The 27713-nt window shown below is 56.3% G+C and overlaps 2 protein-coding genes across 2 annotated transcripts; one reads left to right on the forward strand and one right to left on the reverse strand.

The window, feature by feature from the left end:
- The first annotated feature begins 3649 nt into the window (after positions 1–3649).
- Positions 3650–9167, forward strand: CCDC90B (coiled-coil domain containing 90B). The gene is made up of 11 exons (XM_029048545.1): positions 3650–3781; positions 5414–5451; positions 5530–5716; positions 6094–6213; positions 6307–6410; positions 6681–6782; positions 7216–7257; positions 7353–7424; positions 7513–7566; positions 7718–7832; positions 8486–9167. Exons 1-11 carry the CDS (start codon positions 3685–3687, stop codon positions 8539–8541), a joined length of 987 nt encoding a protein of 328 aa, XP_028904378.1. The 5' UTR covers positions 3650–3684; the 3' UTR covers positions 8542–9167.
- Positions 9168–9535: 368 nt separating this feature from the next.
- On the reverse strand, positions 9536–27111 carry ANKRD42 (ankyrin repeat domain 42). The gene is made up of 12 exons (XM_029048088.2): positions 26971–27111; positions 25034–25209; positions 23467–23574; positions 21472–21591; positions 20594–20729; positions 16822–17022; positions 15648–15773; positions 14856–14961; positions 13423–13592; positions 12598–12724; positions 11540–11684; positions 9536–10145 (listed from the first exon to the last, which is right to left on the reverse strand). The coding sequence occupies exons 1-12, from the start codon at positions 27059–27061 to the stop codon at positions 10056–10058; spliced, it is 1596 nt and encodes a 531-aa protein (XP_028903921.1). The 5' UTR covers positions 27062–27111; the 3' UTR covers positions 9536–10055.
- Positions 27112–27713: the final 602 nt, after the last annotated feature.

Below are 27713 nucleotides of genomic sequence, written 5' to 3' on the forward strand. Positions count from 1 at the left end.
GAATATTCACCATGAAGGGCCCTACAGCCCCTGATCCAACTGCCCCAAGTTGGTAATAATAATAATAATAATGATGGTATTTGTTAAGCGCTTACTATGTGCCGAGCGCTGTTCTAAGCGCTGGGGTGGACAAAGGGGAATCAGGTTGCCCCACATGAGGCTCCCGGTCTTAATCCCCATTTTCCAGATGAGGTCACTGAGGCCCAGAGAAGTGAGGGGACTCGCCCACAGTCCCACAGCTGACAAGTGGCAGAGCCGGGAGTCGAACTCACGACCTCTGACTCCAAAGCCCGGGCTCTTTCCACTGAGCTTCTCTAGAAGAAGCAGCGGCCCCGGGGGGCGGATGGCATGGTGCCAGGCCGGTCGCAGAGGGAAGTGGGAAACAATCGACCGACCAATCGTATTTATTGAGCGCCAACCGTGCGCAAAGCACTGCACCAAATGCTTGGGAGAGTACGATGCAACAACAAAGGGACACATTCCCTGCCCACAACAAGCTTACAGTCTAGAGACTGCGAGGGACCCAGCGGAGCCGGGGGTCGCAGCAAGGTTTTGGGGGAGACCCCCTCGGGCAAGGGGACATAATAACGATGCTATTTGTTAAGCGCTTACTACGCGGGAGGCACTGTACTAAACGCTGGAAGGGACTCCACCGGACTCCCAGATCTACTCCGAGAAGCAGCGTGGCTCAGTGGAAAGTGCCCGGCCTTGGGAGTCAGAGGTCATGGGTTCGGATCCCAGCTCTGCCACTTAGCTGTGGGACTGTGGGCGAGTCACTTCACTTCTCTGGGCCTCAGTGACCGCATCTGGAAAATGGGGATGACGACTGGGAGCCTCATGTGGGACAACCTGATAATAATAAGGATAATGTTGGTATTTGTTAAGGCCGACTATGTGCTGATTACCCTGTATCTACCCCAGCGCTCAGAACAGTGCTCTGCACATAGTCGGCGCTTAACAAATACCAACATTACTATTATTATTCTAAACTATAAATGCTCCAATTGCTGCCTCCCCGCCCAGGCTGGGACTAGAGTGCCAAATGATCCGGCCACGGGATTCCCACCAGCTTTTTAGAAAAAAATAACAAAAAAAAGGGGGTAAAACAAAAAACCGGCTTCTCCTGCCCGTGAGTAACAGAAGCAAACCGAAAAAAAACCCCCAAAAAGGTGAAACAAAAAACTGCTTTCTACTGCACATGAGTAAAGTTCCCTTGGCAACCCCTGGTTGTTTCGCTTTCCTTGCACGAGGAGGGGCGACCCAAGTCAAGTTGCATGGAAAGCTAAGTGGGGGGACTCCAGGAGGAGCCTGAATTTGGGGTGCAGGAGGAGGGAGGGAGTTGCTCACCTGGGCCGTTGACCTGGGGCGCGTTCCCCTCTGCGGCCAGCAGGGGGCCCGAGCGGCGGCGGGGCGGCGGCAGAAACCACGTGGCCGGACTCCATTTCCCGGCATGCCCCGCGCGGAGGGGGACTACATTTCCCAGCAGGCTGCGCGGCACGGGACGGCGGGGCCTCCAGGAATCGGCCTGGCTTTCATTCATTCATTCATTCATTCATTCATTCATTCAATCATTCAATCCTATTTATTGAGCGCTTACTCGGTGCAGAGCACTGGACTAAACGCTGGGCATGGACAAGTGGGCCACAGAGAGAGACCAGCCCCGCCCAACAACATGCTCACAGTCTAAAAAGGGAGAGAGGCAGCCGAACAAAACACATTCAATCCTATTTATTGAGCGCTTACTAGGTGCACAGTACTGGACTGAGCGCTTGGAATGGACAAGTGGGCAACAGAGAGAGACCAGCCTGGCCCCATCACGGGCTCACAGTTTAAAAAGGGAGAGAGGCAGCAAAACAAAACATATTCAATCCTATTTATTGAGCGCTTACTAGGTGCGGAGCACTGGACTGAGCGCTTGGAATGGACAATTGGGCCACAGAGAGAGACTAGCCCGGCCCAATAACGGGCTCACAGTCTAAAAGGGGGAGACAGCAAAACAAAACAAGTGGTCTAGCGTCAATATCATCAAGATAAATAGAATCATAGATATATACACATAAATAAAATAAATACAGTAATAGTCTATGCAAATATGCACAGTCCTCACAGGCCTGTGAGTCTGAAGATCGTGGGTTCTAATCCAGCCTCCGCCTCTTGTCTGCTCTGTGACCTCGGGAAGATCACTTCTCTTCTCTGGGCCTCGTTCCTCTCATCTGTAAAATGGGGATTAAATTATTTGTATATTTGTTAAGTGCTATGTGACATGCACCGTACTAAGCACTAATTATTCTTAGTATCGTTATCATGGTATTCGTTAAACACTTTTTTTTTTGTATTTGTTAAGTGCTTACTATGTGATTACCTGATTACTCCAGCGCTCAGAACAGTGCTTGGTACATAGTAAGTGCTTAACAAAGACCGTCATCATTATTATTATTATTATTATTATTACCCCAGCGCTTAGAACAGTGCTTGGCACATAGCAAGACTGTGAGTACGTTGTTGGGGAGGGATTGTCCCCGTTTTCAAATTGTACTTCCCAAGGGCTTAGTCCAGTGCTCTGCACACAGTAAGCGCTCAAAAAATACGATCGAATGAATAAAGGACGACCATAATTAGTAGTATTGCTAGCTCAGTGGAAAGAACCCGGGCTTGGGAGTCACAGGTCTTGGGTTCTAATCCCCCCTCCACCCCTTGCAGGCTGCGTGTCTTTGGGCAAATCACTTCTCTGGGCCTCAGTCCCCTCATCTGTCAAATGGGGATGAAGACCGTGAGCCTCCTGGGGGACCACCTGATTACCCTGTATAATAATAAATAATGTTGGTATTTGTTAAGCGCTTACTATGTGCCGAGCACTGTTCTAAGCGCTGGGGTAGATACAGGGTAATCAGGTTGTCCCACGTGAGGCTCACGGTTAATCCCCATTTTCCAGATGAGGTAACTGAGGCACAGAGAAGTGAAGGGACTTGCCCACAGTCACCCAGCTGACAAGTGGCAGAGCCGGAATCCGAACTCATGACCTCTGACTCCCAAGCCCGGGCTCTTTCCACTGAGCCACGCTGCTTCTCTATCTGTATCTACCCCAGCGCTTAGAACAGTGCTCTGCCCATAAAAAGCGCTTAATAAATACCAACATTATAGACTTGTAAGCCCGTCAAACGGCAGGGACTGTCTCTCTCTGTTGCCGACTTGTTCATTCCAAGCGCTTAGTACAGTGCTCTGCGCATAGTAAGCGCTCAATAAATACTACTGAATTCAGTGGAAAGAGCACGGGCTTTGGAGTCAGAGGTCATGAGTTCGAATCCCGGCTCTGCCACTTGTCAGCTGGGGGACTGTGGGCGAGTCACTTCACTTCTCTGGGCCTCGGTTCCCTCACCTGGAAAATGGGGATGAAGACTGGGAGCCCCACGTGGGACAACCTGATTCCCCTGTGTCCACCCCGGCGCTTAGAACAGTGCTCTGCACGTAGTAAGCGCTTAACAGATACCAACATTATTATTATTGGTATAATAATACCAAAATATACCCAAACCCCAGCGTTTACAACAGTGGTGGTGGGGAGGCCTGGCTGCGGGACTACATTTCCCAGGGGGCCTTGCGGCGGCCGGGAGGGGGACTACATTTCCCAGAAGGCCCCGCGGGGCGGGGCGGAAGCGGCCATCCCCGGCCTCCCCCGAGGAGAATATGCGGGGCGGTTGGGTTTGGCGGCTCCTCCGTGCGGGGGATGATGGCGGCGGGGTCCGGCGCCTCGTCCCCGTTGAACCCCCGGCCCTGCGGAGAGGTGAGGAGAAGGAGCGGCCATGACAGGCTCGGCCAGGCCAGGCCAGGCCCGCCGCGGAGGCTGCCGGGAGTGTGGCCCCCTCGCCTGGCTCGCTTATGACGTCATCGCCGGCCCCTCCCCTCCGCCCCCGTGCGGCCTCTGCGGGGACTGGTCGACCTGGAAAAGAGTATTCCTACTCCTAATAATAATAATGTTGGTATTGGTTAAGCGCTTCCTAGGTGCAGAGCACTGTTCTAAGCGCTGGGATAATAATAATAATAATGCAGGTATTGGTTAAGCCCTTCCTAGGTGCAGAGCACTGTTCTAAGCGCTGGGATAATGATGATAATAATGCAGGTATTGGTTAAGCGCTTCCTCTGTGCAGAGCACTGTTCTAACCCTGGGATAATAATAATGCAGGTATTGGTTAAGCGCTTCCTAGGTGCAGAGCACTGTTCTAAGCACTAGGATAATAATAATAATGCAGGTATTGGTTAAGCGCTTCCTAGGTGCAGAGCACTGTTCTAAGCACTAGGATAATAATAATAATGCAGGTATTGGTTAAGCGCTTCCTCTGTGCAGAGCACTGTTCTAAGCGCTGGGATAATAATAATAATAATGCAGGTATTGGTTAAGCGCTTCCTAGGTGCAGAGCACTGTTCTAACCCTGGGATAATAATAATAATAATGCAGGTATTGGTTAAGCGCTTCCTAGGTGCAGAGCACTGTTCTAAGCACTAGGATAATAATAATAATGCAGGTATTGGTTAAGCGCTTCCTCTGTGCAGAGCACTGTTCTAAGCGCTGGGATAATGATGATAATAATGCAGGTATTGGTTAAGCGCTTCCTCTGTGCAGAGCACTGTTCTAAGCGCTGGGATAATAATAATAATAATGCAGGTATTGGTTAAGCGCTTCCTAGGTGCAGAGCACTGTTCTAAGCACTAGGATAATAATAATAATGCAGGTATTGGTTAAGCGCTTCCTCTGTGCAGAGCACCGTTCTAACCCTGGGATAATAATAATAATAATGCAGGTATTGGTTAAGTGCTTCCTATGTGCAGAGCACCGTTCTAACCCTGGGATAATAATAATAATAATGCAGGTATTGGTTAAGCACTTCCTATGTGCAGAGCACTTTTCTAACCCTGGGATAATAATAATAATGCAGGTATTGGTTAAGCGCTTCCTATGTGCAGAGCACTGTTCTAACCCTGGGATAATAATAGTAATGCAGGTATTGGTTAAGCGCTTCCTATGTGCAGAGCACTGTTCTAACCCTGGGATAATAATAATAATGCAGGTATTGGTTAAGCGCTTATTATGTGCAGAGCACTGTTCTAAGCGCTGGGATAATAATAATAATAATGCAGGTATTGGTTAAGCGCTTCCTATGTACAGAGCACTGTTCTAAGCGCTGGGGGAGAGACAGGGTCATCAGGTTGTCCCACAGTTAATCCCCATTTTAATAGTAATAATGTTGGTATTTGTTAAGCACTTCCTATGTGCAGAGCACAGTTCCAAGCGCTGGGATGATAATAATGCTGGTATCTGTTAAGCGCTTACTATGTGCAGAGCACTGTTCTAAACGCTGGGGTAGATACAGGGTCATCAGGTCCCACGTGAGGCTCACAGTTAATCCCCATTTTACAGAGGAGGGAACTGAGGCCCAGAGAAGTGCCCCGTCCAAGATCGCACAGCAGACACGTGGCAGAGCTGAGATTAATACTCGGGTCCTCGGACTCCCGGGCCTGGGCTCTTTCCACTAGGCCACGCCGCTTCCGGTCCCATCTACTAGGCCACACTCCCTCTCCTGCCCTTCCAGAAGTGGGCAAACACCGGAGAGTTCCTCAGGCCTGAGGCGACTGGGAATCCCGCCAGAGGACGGCGGGGAATCGAAGATTCCTCGGTCACCAACCGTTGACCGGCCGCCGCCGTTACGGGAATCCGGACGGGGTGGGTTTGTCCAGTCAGCCCAGCCCCACTTCATTCAATTCAGTGGTATTTATTGAGCGCTTACCAGGTGCAGAGCACCGTACTAAGCGCTTGGAACGGACAAATCGGTAACCCACCCGACCGGCTCCGACCCCTACGTTAACCCAGGCCGGTGGGGGAACTCGGACACCCGGTCCCGGGTATCGGCCTCGTCGTCCTGCGTATCCGAGATCTGGTAATTGAGCCGAGGGGGGAGGCCATCCTGTTTCTCTGCCGAACCGCCGTTCCCGAACCCTAGAGAAGAGGTCCCCAGGCTGCGCCACCCGCTTTCTTTTAAGCGTCTGTAAGCTGGGCTCCGAGGGTGGGACGGGAACGAAGAGGCCGTCCGTCCGTTTCAGGCCTGGCGGCCACGGCCCCCCTCAAGTCGTACGACATGCGGCAGGTGGACATCACTCCCCTGGAGCAGCGCAAGCTGACGTTCGACACCCACGCGCTGGTGCGAGACCTGGAGACTCACGGTGAGGCCCGGCCGGGATAGGCAGCCCCTCGGCCCCGCCATCTCCTTTGCCCCTTTCGAAAGGCCGACCCGCGTCCTCCCCTCCCTCCTCCAGGCTTTGAGAAAGTCCAGGCGGAAACGATCGTGTCTGCGCTGACCGCTCTGTCGAACGTCAGCCTCGACACCATCTACAAGGAGATGGTCACCCAAGCTCAGCAGGTCAGAGGCCCATCTCTCCCCGGTGCCTCCCAGCAGCTGGACCCCTCCCTCGATCTGCCTGCCCTGGGCCCCCCACCCTGGCGGAGACCCCTCACTGGGAAACCCATCTCTTGGGCTCCGGCCTCTTCCCCGCGGCCCCGAGGCGCCAGGTGAAAAGCGCGTTCCTCCCGGTCGATCTCCTCTCGGGAAAGCCGGGGTTCTGGGACGAGGTCTCGGCCCCGCACCGTCCCCTGAGAAACCCTCGCTGTTGGCGTTGCTTTCGTCTCCCAGGAAATAACCCTGCAGCAGTTAATGGCCCACTTGGACTCCATCCGCAAAGACATGGTCATCCTGGAGAAGAGCGAATTCGCCAACCTGAGGGCCGAGAACGAGGTTGTGTCGACTCTGGAGCCGGGGGTGGGGGGCTTCCGGGCGTGGTACCTGCAGGGGTCCGGGGATGTGAGCGTTTTCACGCGGTTCTAGATGAGAGAGACCAGATTTTTGAGGGCGGGAATGAACGCCTCCCGGACTCCTGCCTGGGAGGGGTCACGTATCTCCCTGCCCCGGCCACTCGGGTGGCAGGAGGCTGGAAGAGACTGGCGAGAACCCTTGGGCACGCTCCTTTGATGTCATTAGTTTCCCTAATTAGTATCATAGGTGACCCTTTATCTGGACAAAACATAAATGCATGGAGCATTAAGGCGGTGGAGATTTTGACCTAAAATAGGGTCTGGCTGAGAACCACCCTCGTGGGTTCGGCAACCTTCATCCGGTCCCAGAAAGCCATCCCGTTCCGTACTAACGTTACACGGTCTCTCCCGTTTAGAAAATGAAAATCGAGTTGGACCAAGTTAAACGGCAGCTAATAGTAAGTACCCAAAACCCCGCTGGAGAAGACCGTACATTCGGGATCAAGCGTTCCGGGAAAACCTATCTTAAAACGGGCCTCCTTTTCCTTCGAAGAACGAGACGAGTAGAATCCGAGCGGATAACAAACTGGATATTAACCTGGAGAGGAGCAGAGTGACGGATCTGGTAATGGGGTTTCCCCGCCGCCCATCGCGGGTTTGGGGCTCGCTCCCGGCCTCCGTGTTTCCATTCATCTCTGCCTCTCGCTCTTCAGTTCACAGATCAGGAGAAAAAACTCATGGAGGCAACCACAGAATTTACCAAAAAGGTACGCTTGGTTTGGGGGTCAGGGCGGGTCCTCGTCCGGTGCCGTGGCCTCCCCCTCCCCGCCACCGTCCCGGTCACTTTCTCATCCCACCCGTATCCCGGGTAACATTACTTTCCAAAGCCCGAAGAAGGAATGGTGTTTTGTATTTCAGGATACCCGCACCAAAAGTGTTATTTCAGAGACCAGTAACAAGATAGATACCGAAATTGCTTCTTTAAAAACGCTGATGGAGTCCAATAAACTCGAGACCATTCGTTACCTGGCAGGTGAGCGTGCGTGCTTGTGGGTGCCTTGGCGTGACGGTAAATATTTGTTCTCCCAGCGTACCTCGTTTCAGACTCGGGGCTGCTGGCGGTAGAGAAGGGGAAGGTTTGGCCTTTTTTCTTGGTGCAGGGCAGGAACGACCCCTGCCCAGCCGAATCGAAGGGTGTGTTACGGGACCCGGCCCATCGCTGGTGACCGGGCGGAGAAGCAGGGAGGGGCTGGGGTGGCCGCCCCGTCCCTGACACTGGGCTAAGTGCCACGGGCCCCCAGTTGAGAGCCAGAGCCGGCCCCGGCCTCAGAACGGCTCGACGAAGGTTTGGCCCTCCTGGATCGGACTCCCTCCCCTGCCTCTGTGTAGGGAAGCCACGGCCCCGCTCGCTCTGCAGCCTCTGGAGCAGGGAAGTCGCCTCTTCCTGCCCCGACTTCTCCCGCAGGCCGCAGCCCCGGTGAGAAAACCGAGCTTCTGGGCCCCCAATACCAAACGTCCAGCTGGTTCCCGGTGCCCGAATGACCGATCCCCGGTGACCCTGCGCAGAAGCGGGAGAGCTCCCGCCTCCCCCGGGGCAGGCTCCTGGGCCGCACGCGGAAAAGGCTGGCTTGAAATGGTGACTCTGTGCCTGCCAGCTCCCGTGACCTTGCTCTGTTCTCTCCCCAGCTTCAGTGTTCACCTGCCTGGCCATCGCGCTGGGCTTTTATCGCTTCTGGAAATAGCGAGGGAAGAAGCAGAAGCGCAGCCAGCGCCTTGGCCGCTCTGCGACCTCCGGGGAGAACCGTGGGCCTGGGGGCCCGTGCTGGATTATGCTGCAGCTAAGGTGGACAGGAGGGGCCGGAGGAGAGGGGGCACATCTACCGTGGCTGCAAGAAGAACCCTCCATCTTGTCGTCAGGCGATGCACACAGTCCCCAAAGGCCCTCCCGGGTCCCTCACATCACGGACCCGCTCCTCTGCCCGTTTCAAGCCCCACGAGTTCACCTGGCCTCCCCGGAGCGCTTTCTTGTGGGACTGTGGCCTCCAGACTCCTCCCAAGCTCAATCCGCGACTTGCAACGTTTATATCCAATTGCTGTCTCCGCTCCTTCTGTGCTGCTGTCAGTCGAGGACTCGAAAGAATTGCGGGGGGGGGGGGGGGCAACCTGCTGGGCGTCCCCTTCCCCGGCGTCTGACGGAGACGTGGGCGCCGACCCAGCTCCGTCCCATCCGCCGAGCACTCATCTGGGGGTTCCCTCGGTCGGCGGGGGTGGGCATCAATCCGGTTCTCCCATCACAGCTGCTCTGTGCGCGGGCTGCCTACCAGCACTAGTTATTCTTAGTAAAATAAACGATATTACACGCAGCACGGTCGGCCTCCGAAGTGACTTATTTAACGGCTCCTCTTAGAATTTCCTGGGTTTTTGCCACTTGAGGTGGTTTTCCCACCCGGCCTCAGTGGGGCACGGCTCGGTCGCCGAATGCTCTTCCCCTGCCGGAGGCGAGAGGGGTTTCTGCTCCCCCTTTCTCACATAGGTGGGAGCGGTCCCCCAGCCCCACACGGCTCTCCTAGAAGGCAGGGAGGAGAGGGGGTAGAGGGGGCCTCATCCGGGCCGACGCCACGCGCGTGCTGTGCCCGTCGAGCCGTTCGGTCAGAAAGGGCGGGGGATCCGCTTTCCCGCCCCCTCCCTCCCGGCCGGGTCACCTCAGTCCCCCTCAGGGACAACGAACCTCAGAAAGCCCAACTGCCTACGTGCGTTTATTACAAACGAAGCCGACGATCCCGTTGGAGGCCTCAGGGTCGGTTTTTCCCTCCTATTTCCCGGGGCTGCACAGTGGGACTGCCTCTCCCTCTCCGCGTCAGGGAGACCCCAAGGGCAGTGTCCTCCCGCGGGCCAAGCTAGGGCCACCACCGCAGAGGGCCATCCGGAGCACGGCCACGACGGAAACTGTCTCTGGAGGCTCCGGGTCCAAGTCCGACAGCTAGGTTCTAAGAGGCGGAAAACCGGGCCGGGAGAACATCCCTCACGAGGATTCAGATTACTTAACCGCCTAAGCAGGGACTGGAGGGTGAACCTGTTTTAACTCCCCAGAGCGTGAGCAAAAGCTCCTGTCCTGCCGGAGCCATTTAAGCGATCGAGCATCCATTCCTGCTACTTCACGCAACACGCGGCGGGGCACGTCAGACAGGATTTAGCTATAGATACGAAACCGGGAAAGGCGCCGGGTCTGTTTTTTGACCAGGTTGTCCCTCTCCCGTCAGCACCTCCTCACGAACACTCCGGGAGGAGCCGGCTTTTTCTTCCCTCTCCTCTTCTCCGGGCTCGAACCCCCGCCGGGCGGGCCCTCCTGCAGAGATGAGGGAGAGAAGGAGGACTGGCCTGGTGAAACCACACCGGGAAGCCGGTGAGGGTGTGACTCGCCGTTGAACCCGTCTCTCCGGTCCGAGGGCTTCGGAGACAACATCACGGGCTCCGGCTCCTCTCTCCGCCCCCGGGAGAGTCCGCTGGGCCCCGCACCCCACCCGAGGAAGCCTGAGTCACCACCGCCCCCTCACCTCGGAGGCTTTCATTTGCTCCCCCTTGGGCTGCGGCCCCGGGAGGAGTCTTCGGTCACATCTTCCTCCTCCTCTGGGAGCAGCCGGGGACGGAGAAATGAAAATCCAGGAACCCAGGCCCTCTCTGGATCTGCAAGTTTCCCGCGACGCTCCTCTGTCCCAAACCCGATCCGCTTCCCGTTTACAAAGCGGAAACCATCTTCCCGACTTCTACTTCAGGGTTTCCCTTGGTTGGCTCCGCCGGAGGGGGTCTAGGGGAGAGCCTTCTTTCCAGGTGGGTCAAGCAGGTCTAGCCCTGCTCGCTCCGACCAGGTTTTCCCCTGTGCCGGCCGGGACTGGTTGGCTCCATCTGGGGGAGGGCGAAGTTGAGCCCTCTGGACTGTGAACTCCTTATGGGCACGGGAACGAGCGCCTGCTAATTCCGTCAAGTATTCTCCAAGTGCTCAGTAATGCTCCGCACGCAGTGAGGGCTTCAGTAAATACCACTGATTGAGTGGGAGGTTTCGGGGGCGGAGAAGGCGCCGTCGCCACCCGGACAGTGCCGCCCCACTCCTCGCCCAGGATGCTCGAGAGTTGAGGCCCAACTCTATTTTCGCCCACTACCAAGTTCCGACAAGTTTTCCCTCGTGGAAAACTGATGATCCTTCGAAAACCAACACAGGGTGTTGCTGTGTGTCGTTTCAGGGAGATGGCGGAGGAGGGATTTGGCAGAGGGTCCTCCTGCACTTCCCAGTCCCACAAAGGCCCGTCTTCCTCCTCCACCCACAGAGTTGGCAGTGCCCGGCGGCGCGGCTTCGCGGGGGGTGGGGAACGCCAAGAAACGAGAAGCACGGAGCCTCGTCCCTCCCGATTTGGGTGGGACGAGGGGAGAGACGGACGCCCCCGTCTGCTGAGCTCGGAGGAGAGGGCGGGATGCCCCAGAACCGAGAGGGACACACCCCTGGGCCCAGGGAAGCCTCGTCGCGGAAGCTCTGCTCAGTCTCTGCCCCAGAGGAACTCGGGCCCGGGGCACGTCCCTACCCTCGGGGCAAACGCCCACTTTTGTGGGGGGGGGGGGAAGGGGCGAGGAACTTTGGGCACTGGCTCCGGGGCTTGCCCGCTTGGGCACCATCGCCCCATCTGTGCCCAAAGCAGTTCTCCAGATAAACCGATTTCGGGTTCAGAGGGAAGTTAAGAGGACACTGACCCCAGTCACGGCTTGGGCCGCCTGACGTTTCTCCAGCGAGTCCTTGAGCCGACGGGCCTCCATCCGGGCCTCGTCCAGCTGACATTCCAGCTTCTCTCTCCGCAGCCGCTCGAATTCCAGCTGGTCCTGCAGTTCTTTGATTACCCTGTCAAGGTACCCAAAAGCTCGTCGTTATTCCCCGGCTACGGACTGTCCCACGGGCTCAAAACCCCCCAGCTCCCGGGGTCTCTCCCAAGCTCCCCAAATCCTCCCCGTGGGGTTCTTGTCCCCCCCCCCCGGCTCTGAAACCCCCAATCTCGCCCAGGAAGAGTAGACGCCGACCCCCGTGGGGCTGAGCTCGAGCGAGGGACCCGTTCTGAAAAGGAACCGAGCGGCTGGGACGTGGCAGGCGAAACGGGGTCCCTCTCAGACGGTGAATGGGTTCGGCTACCAGTCCTCCCAAGAGCAGAAAGAAGACCACAGGTCTGAACCTGATCAAAACCTGGAAGGAAATCTTCCCCTAACTAAATCTTTGCCCACATCACCATCCACCCATTGAGTCTGAATCTTCACTAAACTACAGGAACCCCAACCGGTCCATTCACTCAATAGTGTTTATCGAGCGCTTACTATGTGCAGAGCACTGTACTAAGCGCTTGGAATGGACAATTCGGCAACGGATAGAGACGATCCCTGCCCGATGACGGGCTCACAGTCTAACCGGCTCCCTCCTGATGGGAAAAGAAAGGGCTTTTCCAGAAGGCCTCAAGGATGGGCCCATCGTCCGGCCCCGCTCTGGGGCTCCTGAGATTGTCGGCCACATCTCCGAGGGGCGGGCCGGGGGCAAGAATGGATTTGGGGGTAACTTCTCTTCCTCCAGATTAAAAACTCCAAAGGATGTCGAGTGCAGTGGCCCTGACCCGGGGGGAGAGGAGGGCCCCACTGCCATGAGAACGGAAGTCCCCGCTCAGGACCACCGAGGTCCGTTCTGTCCCGGGGCTCGGTAACAGGCCCGGACGGGGGACTCCGAGAAACGCGCTAAGCCCCGCGGTAGGTACTGCGGCCGCTAAAGCCATTACTTTTCGGCCTCTCGGTTTTCTCTCTTCCGCTTGATGTCTTCCGCCGATATCCCTCCGAGCTGCCTGTAGTTGCTCCGGGCGGTTTCCAGAAGGCCTTCCAATTCTCCAATCTTCTTATGAGCCCTCACTGCAATCAATCAATCTATGGTATTTATTGAACGCTTGGCCCGGGGGGGCTGTACTAAGCACTTGGGGCACGTGGCTCAGTGGAAAGAGCCCGGGCTTCGGAGTCAGGGGTCATGGGTTCGACTCCCGGCTCTGCCACTCGTCAGCTGTGTGACTGTGGGCGAGTCACTTCACTTCTCTGTGCCTCAGTGACCTCATCTGTCAAATGGGGATTAACTGCGAGCCTCACGGGGGACGACCCGATGACCCTGGAGCTACCCCAGCGCTTAGAACAGTGCTCTGCACATAGTAAGCGCTTAACGAATACCAACATTATTATTACGACAGAATTAGCAGACGTGTTCCCTGACCATAACGAGCTTGGAGCCTAGAGAGGACAAGCGAGATCTGGTTACAGGCCCGCGGGCGTGAGGGTCCCCATCCCAGGGTGGGGGTCCCTGCCACCTCCAGAGAGGCGGGGAGCCCTGTACCCAGTCAGGGAGACGCCGGCACTGTGGGGCTTAGGCCCCGGCTCCGAGTTTTATCAGCTTTCAACTGCGCTGGGGACCCGGCCGCAGAAGCCGTCGTCGGCCTCGACCGGCCCGAGGACCAGCTCAGAGCCCCCAGAGGGCCGGGCCCGGGGAGTGGCCACCGGATACTCAGAGAGCTGGCTCCGCGGGGGTCCTGGGGAAAGGCTGAGGGCACTGAGCGCGCGCTTACTTCGAGCTTCGGTCCTCTCGGCTTCGCCGGGGTCGCAGTCCCCCTTGGCATCGGTGCTCCCTTCCACTCCGTGGCTCTTGAAAAATCTGATGTCCTTTTCATCGATGACTTCGGGGGAATCCGCGCCCTGCAGAGCCCCCAACAGCTGCCCCGCGGCCAAGCTGGCAAACCTGGAGATAAAACCCACGCCCAAGTTCAGCGTCCCGCTCCGCTCCCCCGATGCTCCAGCGGCCGGACCCCCTCCGTGGACAGAGGCCGGTGGGGGGCTTAGGCGGCCGGCTTCCTTTCTGAGGAAGGAGGAGCCCACGGTATCCCAGCGCTTAGTACAGTACTTGGTATATAGTAAGTGCTTAACAAAGACCACAATTTATCATCATCACTATTACTATTTCTGAGGGCTAAGGGCTGCCAGAGTCCTTGAGACTCCCAGGGAAGCAGGAAGACATGAAGTCCTGAGATCACGCTGTAATTTGGCCTCAAGAGCCCGCGGCGTCTAGCTGGTGCGGGGTGAGGGAACCCAGCCCACCCCGCTTGCCGGCCACAACGTTCAAGGAGTCTCCTGCTGATCTGTTTACTGGGACAGCACCTTTCCGGGGTCCGGTCTCCGTGCATCTGGCAGTCGGAAGTGACCGACGGATCCCACCCCCTCGGACTCCACCTCTCCAGGGAACCGTGAGGGGCAGCCCCCTCCCCACGGCCCGGGCCAGGGCGGACCCTTACCTGCTCTGGTGGCCGGTCAGCCGCTGTTAGTGAGCGGGGCCCGAGGCAGGCCAGAGAACCCCGGAGCGCCTTATTACAGACACCCTGCTTCACCCCAAGGCCCCAGAGTCAGAGTGAACCTGCCCCTCAAATAGCCCCTAACGCCCAGACCGTGAACCCAGGCAAGAGCCCCGACCACGGGCCTGGGGCAGTCGTCCCAGATGGACCGTCTAGGGGACGAAATGACCAAAGCCGCGGCTGTTTGAAAGGATGCGACCCCTCCCGGGCCCCTGGGGGCTCCCGGAGGGTGAGAGGGCTCACGTGGCCTGTGGAACTTTGCTCCTAGTTTGGCTCCCGGCTGGGGTCACGAACCTTGATGCGCCACAGATGAAAGCACTCGGCTTCCACCCATCTCCTACTGACCCCCCGGGCCGGGGCCCAAGGGGGTGGTCACATGCGGGGGGCGGGAAGTGGGCGGCCAGGGTCAGGAGGAGAGCCCGGGGGCAAGAAAGTGCACTTTGGAAGGAGCCGTCTCTTTCCCCACTCCCGCCCCCACACCCTATCGCTCCCTGCGTCCTTCTTCTTCTAGTCTCCTCTCCGACGGTGGGTGGGTGAGATCTGTGAGCGGCAGGTCTAACAGGGAAGCCTGTGGGGAGAATCCAGGGCCACAAAGACGGACGCCCAAGGGAAGGAGAAAACTGGCCCAAGGAGGTTGCGGGGGTGGGCACCGTTACCTCCTGGCCACGTCCCCGGGGGTTTCCTGCGCCTTGTTGGTGATGTTGCAGTCCGCTCCCGCTGCGATGAGCCACCGCAGACAGTCCACGTGCCCTTGCCCGGCCGCTGAGGAAGAACAGAGAGGGTCTCGGAGAGCGACAGTGCAAACCGGAAGCCTCAGGAAGCTGAGGTCAAGCCTTCGGAAGCATCTTACCTCTATGAAGACCAGCAATCCAGAGGCAGAGTTTGGTTGGAGCTGAGCCCCCCCGTCCCCCCGGCACAAGCCACCGCGTATCCTGAGGTGTCAGTGGGGAATGATCTGGCCTCCTTCCTTGCCCCACCCAGGACAGTACCCAGTGGGGCTCTCCATCCGCTAGCCCCGACGAGAAAATCAGAGCCCGACCTCCCAGACCCGGAGTCTCCTCTGAGGACCTCGAGGGGCAGCCCCTCGACCAGGGAGCGGGGCAGGCCCGGTCCCGATCCCCAGCTCTGAAGGGAGCAGGGCCTGCAGGTCTCCCTGCTGCCTCACTACAACTGCGCTTGGGGCAGCACTTTGTATTCAAGTGCTTAGCACAGTGCATTTCACCCAGTGGCACTCAACAGATGCTATTACCCCGCTGCCCGGGCCAGAGGCTGGCATCCCGAGGACACCCCCTCCAGGTCCCCTACTGACCTGTATGATCCGTGCCCACCGGCCCCTTCCAGGCTGATTTCGGGGGCGGTTTTTGCGGGGGGGGGGGCAATCACTTTCTTCCGCAGCTAAGTGACCCCGCCGTGGGGCCGTCGCCCTGAAGGAGACCGGGACCACCGACCTTTGTGCAACGGGGTAGATCCCAAATTGTCTCGCTCGTTAATATTGATGATTCCACTTTCCACCAACTTCCTGAGTGTCTCCAGGTCCCCTTGAAAGGCCGCCTGGTGTCCTGGGAATGTTAAACCTGAGGACGAAAATGTCCGGGATCACACACAAACGCTCACGGTTTCCCTAAGCACACAACAAGAGCCTTCCCGGTCTTTGCCAAATCACTCACTGTAGTTCCCCACAGTCTCTCGGGGGTTCCGCTCCACTGCAAATTAGGGCCACTGATACCAATCAGCTTTTGGTCTCATAAACAAAGACTCGTAACAAGATTATTAGTGTCACGTGCCCTGCTGTGGGTCCAGAGGGAAAGAGCGCAGCTCGGGGGGTTTATTACAGGGGAGTCTCCCAGGAGGATTCTCTTTTAACCCAGGGGCCTTGAAGAACCCTGGGTTTGGGGAAAATCGCATTTCTACTTAAAACCATCGATCCCGTGAGAATGAATGTGAGCGGAGGGACGATCACGATGATACCTAGATGACCGCCCGTTTTCGACAGAAGCTCCTGCATTATTATGTTTGCCATTCATTGTTATCTGACTGCAGAAAACACTGGAAAGTTGCACAGACACACAGGATGAGAGAGTTCCAGGGCGGTCTGGTGCAGCTGAGGCAGAGGCTGGGAAGCGGGGCAGCTTCACGTCTCAATCGATCCCGCGCGTGTGTGTGCACGACTGTTTCCTCTTGCGCCAAATCTCTCCACGTCTACGCGTGGACCGTGTTCCACCCGCCCAGACTCCCACGGTCAGGGGGAAATGTTCCCTAATTCTTCCATCCTCCGCGAGCCGTCAAAGCCTTATTCAAGGCTTATCTCCTCTGGGAGGCCTTCCTTCATTTCCTCTTCTTCCACTCCTTCTCCGTCACCCTTGCACTTAGATTTGGATCTTTTATCTCCGCCCCACAGCATTTACGCCCATATCTGTAACTGATTTACCCATCTTAATGTCTGTGTCACCATCTAGACTGTAAGCCCCTTATGGGCAAGGAATGGGTCTTCCAAATGTTATGCCTCACTGTCCCAAGTGCTCAGGACGGTGTTCTGCCGACAGTAAGTGCTCAATAAATACGGCTGATTGACTGATTGCCCGGTGAAAAAACACGCACTGGAGCAGAACTAGGTGTACTCACTTTCCTGATCTTCCAGTCCTTCTCTCTCATCCCCTGCTCTCTCTATATAGCGCACGATGTCCTCTTTGAAGAATCTCTGGGCGAGGTCTCTCGCGTTCTCTCCGTGGTCATTACAGGCTGTCAGGGCTTGGGTCGTGCTGGCCATTTTACTGAGCAGAAATTTGAAACAATGCAGGTGGCCCTCCATGGCGGCAAGATGAACTACCAACGACAGAACAGGCCTTGGCTTCAGGGTGATCCGTGAACAGTAAAGAACTCCCCACGAGGCAAAGCAATTCCCCCGCTTTTTGTTCTCTAGGCTGTAAGCCCACTGTGGGCAGGGAATGGGCCTCTAATATTGCTATACTGTCCTCTCCCATGCTTAGGACAGTGCTCTGCACACGGTAAGTGTTCAATAAATATGATTGATTGATTGATTGATTTTAAGTGGCTGGATTTCTTAGCTCCAGTTTAGTCAAGTCACTTCAGCAGCCTTTTAAGCAACTGGGCACTCATGCCCCTAGGGCAAGAGAAGGAAGAGGTGGCTGCCAGGTCCATTTATTTATCCCTTAGCTCGTTATTAACAACAATAATAATAATAATAATAATAATAACTATGGTATTTAGTACTTACTATTTGCCAAACACTGTGCCAAATACTGGGATAGATACAAGGTAATGAAGGGGGACATTATCGGTCTCGGTCCCACATGGGGCTCACAGACTAAGAAGGAGGGAGAACAGGAATTACACCACCATTTTCAGGAAATGGAGGCCCGGAAGAGTGAAATGACTTTCCCAGGGTCACAGAGAAGGCAAGTGGCGGATAGAAACCCAGGATCTCGGACTCCCAGGGCCGGGCTCTTCCCTCTGGGGCTCGCCGCTTGGGTGCTGGTCATTTTGTGATATTTAGCTCCAAAACTGTGGCCCTGGATTACTTCATACAGAGTCCTCTCTCCTGTGCCACCCTAGCTATGTTTGGTATGAGGGTGGCGAGCTTACTCACCCATTTGTTAACTTGGTGACAAAGAATGACGTGCCGTTTGTCCCTCTTTTTTTATGGCATTTGTTAAGCAATTACTACGTGCCAGCCACCGATTAAGGCGCTGGGGTAGATACAAGCTAATCAGGTTGGACACGGTCCCTGACCCACATGAGGCTCGCAGTCTTAATCCCCCTTTTACAGATGAGGCAACTGAGGTGCAGGAAAATAAAGTAACTCTCCCAAGGACGCCCAGAAGAAAAGTGGCAGAGCTAGGATTAGAACTCGGGCCCTTCTGATTCCCAGACCCGTGCTCCATCCACTGTGCCATATATCTTGTGTATATATGTACGTATTTATTATTCTATTTTATTAATGATGTGTATATATCTATAATTCTCTTTATTTTTATTAATGATACTGATGTCTGTCTACTTGTTTTGTTGTCTGTCTCCCCCTTCTAGACTGCGAGCCCGTTGTTGGGTAGGGATTGTCTCCGTTGCCCAATACCAGCACTTAGTACAGTGCTCCGCACACAGTAAGTGCTCAATAAATACGACTGAATGAAATGAAGGAATGCCTTAGCCCCCACATCCCTATGCGAAGAAAGTGGATGGAGGGAGGCTCCCACGAAGGGAAAGTGACCGCTCCGCTCTGGGCTTGCCCGCGGAGGGTTTGCTGAGCGTGGGGCAGCCGGGGCGGACAGCAGGGGCCGCGGCCCCAGAAGGAATCGGGACGGGCCCGAGAGACGCCCACCAAATGAGCTTTTTGATAACCAAATGGAAAACGAGGCTCTAGGCTGGCGCTTATCGGACATCCCCCGGTGAAGCGGATCAAGAACGGGCCCGGAACATCATCCGACGGGGAGGGAGAGTGCTGACCGAGCCCGCTTCCCCACGAACTTGATTTAAGAGACGATCCCAGGGTGGGAAGGGAAACAGCTGTCTCAAAGGGCTTGCCAGGAAAGAGCTCCTTCTGCCCCTCCACCTGGTTTGTTTTTATGCCTCTCCTCCTTCTACGCGCCGGCCAAAGTCCAACCCGACTCACGAGGCCTCGAGGAAGCGGCTGCCTGCGTTTCGGACGGGGAGGGCCACCTCAGACCGGGCACGGAAGCCAAGGTGGAGCTGGGCTCCTCCTCTTTTTGGAGAGCCGTGGGAGGGCCCTTCCCCCCCGCCCTGGAGTCTCCCCCACTCGCGCAAGGAGGCTCCGATCTCAGCCCGGGCTGAGCCGAGGTCTGAAGAATCGACGCTTCCTCACGTCTCAATTTCCCCCACCGCCAAATTCCCATCTCCCGAGTCCTCCAGAGACGCCTGACAGAATAATAGTAAGCAGTGTGGTATCTGTTAGGTGCTCACTATGTGCCAGGCGCTGTACTAAGCGCCGGGATGCATACAAGCAAATCGGGCTGGACGTCGTCTCCGTCCCACGGGAGGCTCACTGTTTCAATCCCCATTTGACGACCGAGGCACCGAGAGAGAAGTGAGGTGACCTGCCAAGGTCGCACAGCAGACGAGGGGTGGAGTCGGGATTAGAATCCATGTCCTTCTGACTCGAGCCCATGCTCTATCCACTACACCACAGCACCGACGTCCCTATCCATAATACACTTATTTATTTTAAGGTCCCACATCACTCACGTCCTTATCCATACTATATATTACCGTCTGTGTCCCCCTCTGGGCTGTAAATTCGATTCGGGCACGCACCACATCTACCGACTGTTACATTGTGCTCTCCCAAGCGCTTAGGACAGTGCCCAAATACGACTGATTGACTGACTGACAGACTTCTCCTGTGTTCCTGAGGGGGGTAGGAGGGTTTTGGGGGGGGCTAGCCTGAAACACGGTAATGGCCGATCTATCGGTCAATCAGTCAGTCGTATTTACTGTGTTTACTGTTTGCAGAGAGCACTGTGGGAGAGTACAACCTAAGAATATAACAGACACCCTGCTCCCGACAAGTTTATAGTCTAGTGGGGGAGGCAGACATTAATATAAATAATTTTGGATATGCACAGAAGTGCTGTCGGGCTGCGGTGGGAGAAGGCGAATAAAGGGAGCAAGGCAGGGCGATGCAGAAGGGAACGGGAGGAGAGGAAACGAGGGCTTAGTCGGGGAAGGTCTCTCGGAGGAGATGCGCCTTCGATAAGGCTTTGAACACACATCAGAGTGTCGTACCCTCCCAAGTGCTTAGTACAGTGCTCCGCACACAGTAAACGCTCAGCAAATATAATGGTTGATTGACGTGAAGCCGGGGAGGGTAACTGTCCGTCGGATAGGAAGAGGGTGCGCGCTCCAGGACAGAGGCAGGAGGTGGGCAAGAGGTCGGCAGCGGGAGGGACGAGACGGAGGGTTTGCCCCGGTGCTCGGCCCAGGACCTGGCAGGTGGTGGGAGCCCGATAAATACTAACTAACCGGAGGTGCCAGCAGCCGCGGGGGACACCCACAGCCGGGAAACTTCCCGGAACGCTCTCCGGCTACGGAAAAAGAGACAGGGAAAAGAAAGACGGGGACCTCTCCGTCGCCGCCTGGAGCTCCCTGGAGATTCGCGGACCGCCTTCCTCTTTCTCCTCTATTTTTCCGCTCTTTCACGCGCTTCCTAGGGCGGTTACCCTCAGGCGAATCATCAACCGGGGACCCGAGGGAGGCTCGGAGCTCGGGGAAACGGTCGGAGGAAGAGGCAGGGAGGCCGGAGTGTGCGGAGAAGGCGCTTTCCCCGAAGCCGGAGCGTGGCCGGCCACGAGCAAAGCGGCCCCGCGACCTTCCCCATCCCGACCCCGAGGAACTGCCCAGGAGGCGGGGAGGTCCGTACCTGGGAGGTTTCCGTCCCGGTCCACGTCGTTCACGCCAGCCCCCCAGCGAACGAGGAGCTGCAGGCAGCCCAGGCGCCCGTGGAAGGCCGCGTGGTGCACGGGGGTCCAGGCGCTCTCGTCGGCCACGTTGGGGTCCTGGAGGGAACGTTCACCCTTCCTCGGTTTCCCGGCCCCGGGGCCGACCGATCCGCCCGGCGGCCGGCAAGCCCCTCCAACTCTGTGGCTGAAGGACTCCGGCCAGACTGAAGATGGCCCAGGAGCAGCGGGCCTACGGGGTAGAGCAAGGGCCTGGGACTCGGAAGGACCTGGGTTCTAATCCTGCCTCTGCCGCTTGTCTGCCCGGTGTGACCTCGGGCGAGTCACTTCTCTGAGCCTCGGCTCCCTCATCTGTAAGATGGGCATCGCGACCGTGAGCCCCACGTGAGGCAGGGACTGTGTCCAACCTGATGCTGATAATAATCACGAGAAGCAGCGTGGCTCAGTGGAAAGAGCAGGGGCTTTGGAGTCGGAGGTCATGGGTTCGAATCCCGGCCCTGCCGCTCGTCACCTGTGTGACTGTGGGCGAGTCGCTTCACTTCTCTGCGCCTCAGTTACCTCATCGGGAAAACGGGGATTAAGACCGTGAGCCCCACGTGGGACAACCCGATTCCCCTCTGTCTACCCCAGCGCTTAGCACGGTGCCCTGCACATAGTAAGCGCTTAACAAATAACATAATTATTACAGGACCTGGCACATAATAAGCGCTTAACAAATAGCGTAAAAAAAAAGGGTGGTGAGTGTCAGGAGACCAGTGGGGACGGGGACAGAGCCTGGGAAACACCCAGGCCCGGGTCGGGGTGGAGAGGGGCGGGGGGGGGGAACACGGTCCTTCCTTACCGCTCCGGTCCGCAGGACGGTCAGCAGAGTGTAGGAGTGGCCGTGGGCAGCCGCCAGATGTCCCGGGGTGCGGCCACGGTCATCTCTGGCCGTGGGGTTCGCTCCGCCGCCAAGCAGGGCCTGGAAGGGGACGAGAGCAGACGCCCCGCTGACGACGGAGGCAACCCCGCCTGCCTTGTCGCGGGGCTATTTTCACTTGCCGCTGCGGAAGGTCCCGGTCCTGGGACCGTTGGGGGGGGGGGGACCAGCCGGGACGGACAACACACGCTCCCTTGGTCCGCGTCTCCGTCAAAAGGCTCGAACACCCAGTGAGCTGCGGTGAGCTCGTCTCCGCCCCAACGGTGGGCCCGGGCCTTTCCCCAAATCCACCGGGATGAATAAAAATGGCAGTGGGCCTGGATCCTCATTTCAGCTCAGATCAAAAGTCTCCGCTGACCCTGGCCGGGTGCCCTCAGGCCTGGGGGCCCACGGGTAATTGACGAGGCTCCTGAAGGCTGTCAGAAGGTAAAAGGGCACGGTCGGTTGAAAGAGAGCAAGAAGCGGAATCCCGATTAAAGGGAAAAGAGTCGAAAAATCATCCGGGAGCCAACTGTGAAGCAGCATGGCCCACTGAAACGAGCAGGCGTCGGAGTCGGAGGATCTGGGTTCTAACGCCGGGTCTGTCACCTTTTTTATTTTTTACGGCATTTGTTAAGCGCTTACTGTGTGCCGGGAACTGTTCTAAGCACTGGGGTAGATACAGTATAATCAGGTTGGACACAGCCCGGGTCCCACCCGGGGCTCGCAGTCTTAATCCCCATTTTACAGATGAGGGAACTGAGGCCCAGGGCAGTGAAGTGACTTGACCAGAGTCACACAAGCAGACAAGTGGCAGAGCCAGGATTATTCATTCATCCTTTCAATCGTATTTATTGAGCTCTTACTGTGCGCAGAGCACTGTGCTAAGCACTCAGGAGAGTACAACAATAAACAGACACATTCCCTGCCCACAACCAATTTACAGTCTGCGGAGCCGGACATGAACGTAAATAAATAAATTACAGATATGTACATAAGTGCTGGGAGTGGGGAAGCACAAAGGGAGCAAGTCGGGGCGATTGGAATATTATTACGGTATCTGTTGAGCGCTTATTATGTGCCGAGCACTGTTCTAAGCGCTGGGGTGGATACAGGGGAATGAGGTTGTCCCTCGTGGGGCTCACAATTTTTCACCCCCGTTTTTACAGGAGAGGTAACTGGGGCACAGAGAAGTTAAGCGACCAGCCCGAGGTCACCCAGCAGACAGGAGGCGGAGGCGGGACGAGAAGCCCCGTCCTCTGACTCCCGAGCCCGGGCTCCTTCCACCGAGCCACGCCGCTTCTCTAGATTGGCTAGGATTAGAACCCAGGTCCTTCTGTCCCCCGAGCCCGGGCTCTGTCGACGCCGGCCTACCGGGTGACTCTCCCAGCGCTTAGAACAGTGCCCTGCACATAGTAAGCGCTTAAATACCCACGTTATCATTTGGGCAAGTCACTTCTCGGTGCCTCAGGTGGGCTCCTCTCTCCTATTTGGGCTGTGAAGCCCGTGTGGAAGCGGGACTGCCTCCAACCTGATTCCGATCTACCCCAGTGTTTGACACAGAGTGAGCGCCCGAGGGGGAGGTTAAAAAGGGTCCCCCAAGGGGCGATTGGGGTCCCTTCGTTCACACACGGGAGCGGGAGTTAATATATATATATATATTAACTGTATCTATTTTCATTACCCTATTGGTTAATGAAACGTACATGGCCTTGATTCGATTTAGTCGCCATTGTTTCGACGAGATGTTCTTCCCCTCGACTCTATTTATTGCCATCGTTCTCGTCTTCTCCCCCGGTTACACCGTGAGCCGGTCAAAGTGTCTCTATCCGTTGCCGACCTGTTCATTCCAAGCGCTCAGTACAGTGCTCTGCACATAGTCAGCGCTCGATAAATACTATTGAATGAATGAATGACCCCCCCCCCCCCCCTCGTCACCTGCATGCAGGCATCCTGTCCCTTGATGGCGGCCAGGTGAGCCGCCGTCCACCCTCTCGGAGCCGTCTCGGCCACGTCAGCCCCGTGCCAGAGCAGCCAGTGGAGACACTGCGTTAAGAGAAGAGTCGTTCAGCCGACGGGATTTAGCGAGCGCTCGCTCCGTGCGGAGCGCTCGGAAAGTAATAATAATATTAACGTTGGCATTTGTTAAGCGCTTACTACGTGCCGAGCACTGTTCTAAGCGCTGGGGTAGACAGAGGGGACAACCTGATTCCCCTCTGGGGGATGTGGGGCTCCCAGTCTTCATCCCCATTTTCCAGATGAGGTAACTGAGGCCCAGAGAAGTGAAGTGACTCGCCCGAAGTCACACAGCTGACCAGTGGCCGAGCCGGGATTCGAACCCATGACCTCTGACTCCAAAGCCCAGACTCTTTCCATTGAGCCACGCTGCTTCTCTAAGTACCGCTCGGCGAGGGAGACCATCCCGGCTCCCCGCGGGCTCCCGGTCCAGGAGGGGGGGAGACGGCCGTTGAAATGAGTGCGAGGATCGATAGGATCGAACGGAACTACCGGTACAGACGTATTAATAGAAATAAATGGCATTAGAAACGCACAGGTATAGACACAATAATCCATCTGGCCAATCACAGGGGCTCAGTGGAAAGAGGCCGGGCTTGGGAGTCAGAGGTCGTGGGTTCGAATCCCGGCTCGGCCACTGGTCAGCCGTGGGACTGTGGGCAGGTCACTTCACTTCTCGGGGCCTCCGTTCGCTCATCTGTAAAATGGGGATGAAGACTGGGAGCCCCACGTGGGACGACCTGATTCCCCTGTGTCTACCCCAGCGCTTAGAACAGTGCTCTGCACATAGTAAGCGCTTAACAAATACCAACATTATTATTACCCCAGCGTTTAGAACAGTGCTCTGCACATAGTAAGCGCTTAACAAATACCAACATCATTAAGCTCCCTGTGGGCAGGGAATCTGTCGCTTCTCTGTCCTCTTACCAGCGGGCGCTCGGGAGATATTTTTATATTCCTGCTACTACTACTAATAATAATAATCGTCATCATGGTACTCGCTAAGCGCCCACTCTGTGCCGAGCGCTGTTCTAAGCGCTGGGGGAGAGACAAGGTAATCAGGTCGTCCCGGGTGGGGCTCACCGTCTTCATCCCATTTTCCAGATGAGGTCACTGAGGCCCAGCGAAGTGGCTTGCCCAAGGTCACCCGGCAGGGATTAGAACCCACGACCCCGGACGCCCCAGCCCGTGCTCCTTCCACCGATCCACGCCGCTTCTCGCTGCTAGAGGCACCGTAGCTCAGCGGAAAGAGCCCGGGCTTGGGAGTCGGAGGTCACGGGTTCGAATCCCGGCTCCGCCGCTGGCCAGCTGGGTGACCGTGGGCAAGTCACCTCACTTCTCCGGGCCTCAGTGACCTCATCTGGAAAATGGGGGGTGAAGACTGTGAGCCTCACGTGGGACAATGTGATTACCCTGTATCGTCACCTGAACGGGGCCTTACTATTATTATTAATTATTATTAATTAATCTAAATGGCAACGGGCCTTACCTCGAGGCTTCCCGAATGGGCCGCCCAGTGTAAGGGGGTAAATTTATGGACGGGATCGACCTCGTTGATGCCGGCTCCGCTCTCCACCGCGGCGCCGAGCTGCTCTACGTCCCCGGCTTTCACCGCGGCGTGGATCCCGCCCGGGCGTCCCTTCTTCCTGGCAACTGCGGGAAGGGCTGAGGATTTGGAAAACCGGATGGAAAGGGAGACGTTGATCTGCCCTGGCCCCCGCTGACACCCAAATCGCCGCTGCTTTTGCAAATGATCGATCGTAGGTTGATTCCGGATACCCCCGGGTCATATTAAGAGAGGCAGCGCGGCTCAGCGGGAAGAGCCCGGGCTTGGGGGTCGGGGGTCATGGGTTCGAATCCCGGCTGCGCCGCCTGTCAGCTGGGTGACTTTGACTTCACTTCACGGTGGAGAAGCAGCGTGGCTCAGTGGCAAGAGCCCGGGCTTGGGAGGCAGAGGTCATGAGTTCGAATCCCAGCTCTGCCACTTGTCAGCTGGGTGACCGTGGGCAAGTCACTTCACTTCTCTGGGCCTCAGTTCCCTCATCTGTAAAATGGGGATGAAGACTGGGAGCCCCACGAGGGACAACCTGATTCCCCTGTGTCTACCCCAGCGCTTGGAACAGTGCTCGGCACATAGTAAGCGCTTAACAAATACCAACATTATTATTATTATTATTCTCGGTGACTCGGTTACTTCGTCTGTTATATGGGGATGAAGACTGCGAGCCTCACGTGGGACAACCCGACTGCCCTGTATCTACCCCAGCGCTTAGAACAGTGCTCGGCACTTAGTAAGCGCTTAACAAATATCAACATTATTATTATTATTATTCCCCGAATTGTGTTATTTCACCACAGCACCACTGAATCTGACTAGAGAGAAGCCGCGTGGCTCAGTGGAAAGAGCCCGGGCTTTGGAGTCAGAGGTCATGGGTTCAAATCCCAGCTCTGTCACTTGACAGCTGGGTGACTGTGGGCGAGTCACTTCACTTCTCTGGGCCTCAGTTCCCTCATCTATAAAATGGGGGTGAAGACTGGGAGCCTCACATGGGACAACCTGATGACCCTGTAACTCACCCGGCGCTTAGGACAGCGCTCTGCACATAGTAAGCGCTTAACAAATACCAACATTATTATTATTATCCCAGTGCTTAGAACAGCGCTCTGCACATAGTAAGCGCTTAACAAATACCAACATTATCATTACCCCAGCACTTAGAACAGCGCTCTGCACATAGTAAGCGCTTAACAAATACGAACATTATCATTATTATTACCCCAGCGCTTAGAACAGTGCTCTGCACATAGTAAGCGCTTAACAAATACCAACATTATTATTATCCCAGTGCTTAGAACAGCGCTCTGCACATAGTAAGCGCTTAACAAATACCAACATTATCATTTACCAGCACTTAGAACAGCGCTCTGCACATAGTAAGCGCTTAACAAATACGAACATTATCATTATTATTACCCCAGCGCTTAGAACAGTGCTCTGCACACAGTAAGCGCTTAACAAATACCAACATTATTATCATTATTATTACCCCAGCGCTTAGAACAGTGCTCTGCAAAGAGGAAGCGCTTAACAAATACCAACATTAATCCCCCATTTTCCAGATGAGGCAACTGAGGCCCAGGGAAGTGACTGGCCTCCCAGCCGACAAGTGGCGGGGGCGGGATTCGAACCCACGCCCCCTGCCTGCCAAGCCCGGGCTCCTTCCACCCAGCCCCGCTCCTTCGCCGTTGGCTCCCTGGGTGCTGAGCAATGGGCGAAGCGCTGGGCAAAGAGGGGAACAACTGGGGAAGGGAGGAGGGGGGCCGCCCCAGCGCTCGGCACAGGGTTTGGCGCCGGGGGAGCGTTCAAGAAATAGCCCCGTGGTTGGTACTGAACGCCCGGGGAGGGGCGGGGAAAGGGCGACTCACGGGGGTGGGCCATGGCGGCTGTCTGAGGAAAAATGGCCACTTCCGGTCGGGGAGGCTTCACTTCCGGCTTGTCCTTCTCCACGGCCGCCATGATGGAGGCCGTCCTCCCCCCTGAGGGAAGGGGATCTTGGGGGCGGATTTAGGACGCAACGGCTCGGGGCGGGGAGAGGGACAAAGGAGGAGAGGAGGAGACGCTGGGCCGAGGAAGAGCGACCGAATCCCTCGGCCATTTTGACCCCTTTTGCACCAAACCGGAAGTGCTTGTCACTGCCATGTTTCAGGCCCTGGGGCGGTTTTCGTGAGCGCTTATTGGGTGCGGAGGACTGTAATAGTAATAATGGTGGTATTGGTTAAGCAGCGCTTACTATGTGCAGAGCACTGTTCGAAGCGCTGGGGCAGATACAGGGTCATCAGGTTGTCCCACGTGAGGCTCCCATTTTCCAGATGAGGGAACTGAGGCCCAGAGAAGTGAAGTGACTGGACCACAGTCCCACAGCTGACAAGTGGCGGAGCCGGGATTCGAACCCATGACCTCTGACTCCCGAGCCCGGGATCTTTCCACTGAGCCACGATGTACTTATTTGTATTTGTTAAGTGCTTACTATGTGCAGCGCACTGTTCGAAGCGCTGGGGGAGACGCAGGGTTGTCAGGTTGTCCTACCTGGGGCTCCCATTTTCCAGATGAGGTCACTGAGGCCCAGAGAAGAATAATGTTGGTATTTGTTAAGCGCTTGCTCTGTGCA

Source organism: Ornithorhynchus anatinus, chromosome 20 (genome assembly GCF_004115215.2).
Source record: "Ornithorhynchus anatinus isolate Pmale09 chromosome 20, mOrnAna1.pri.v4, whole genome shotgun sequence".
NCBI lineage: Eukaryota > Metazoa > Chordata > Mammalia > Monotremata > Ornithorhynchidae > Ornithorhynchus > Ornithorhynchus anatinus.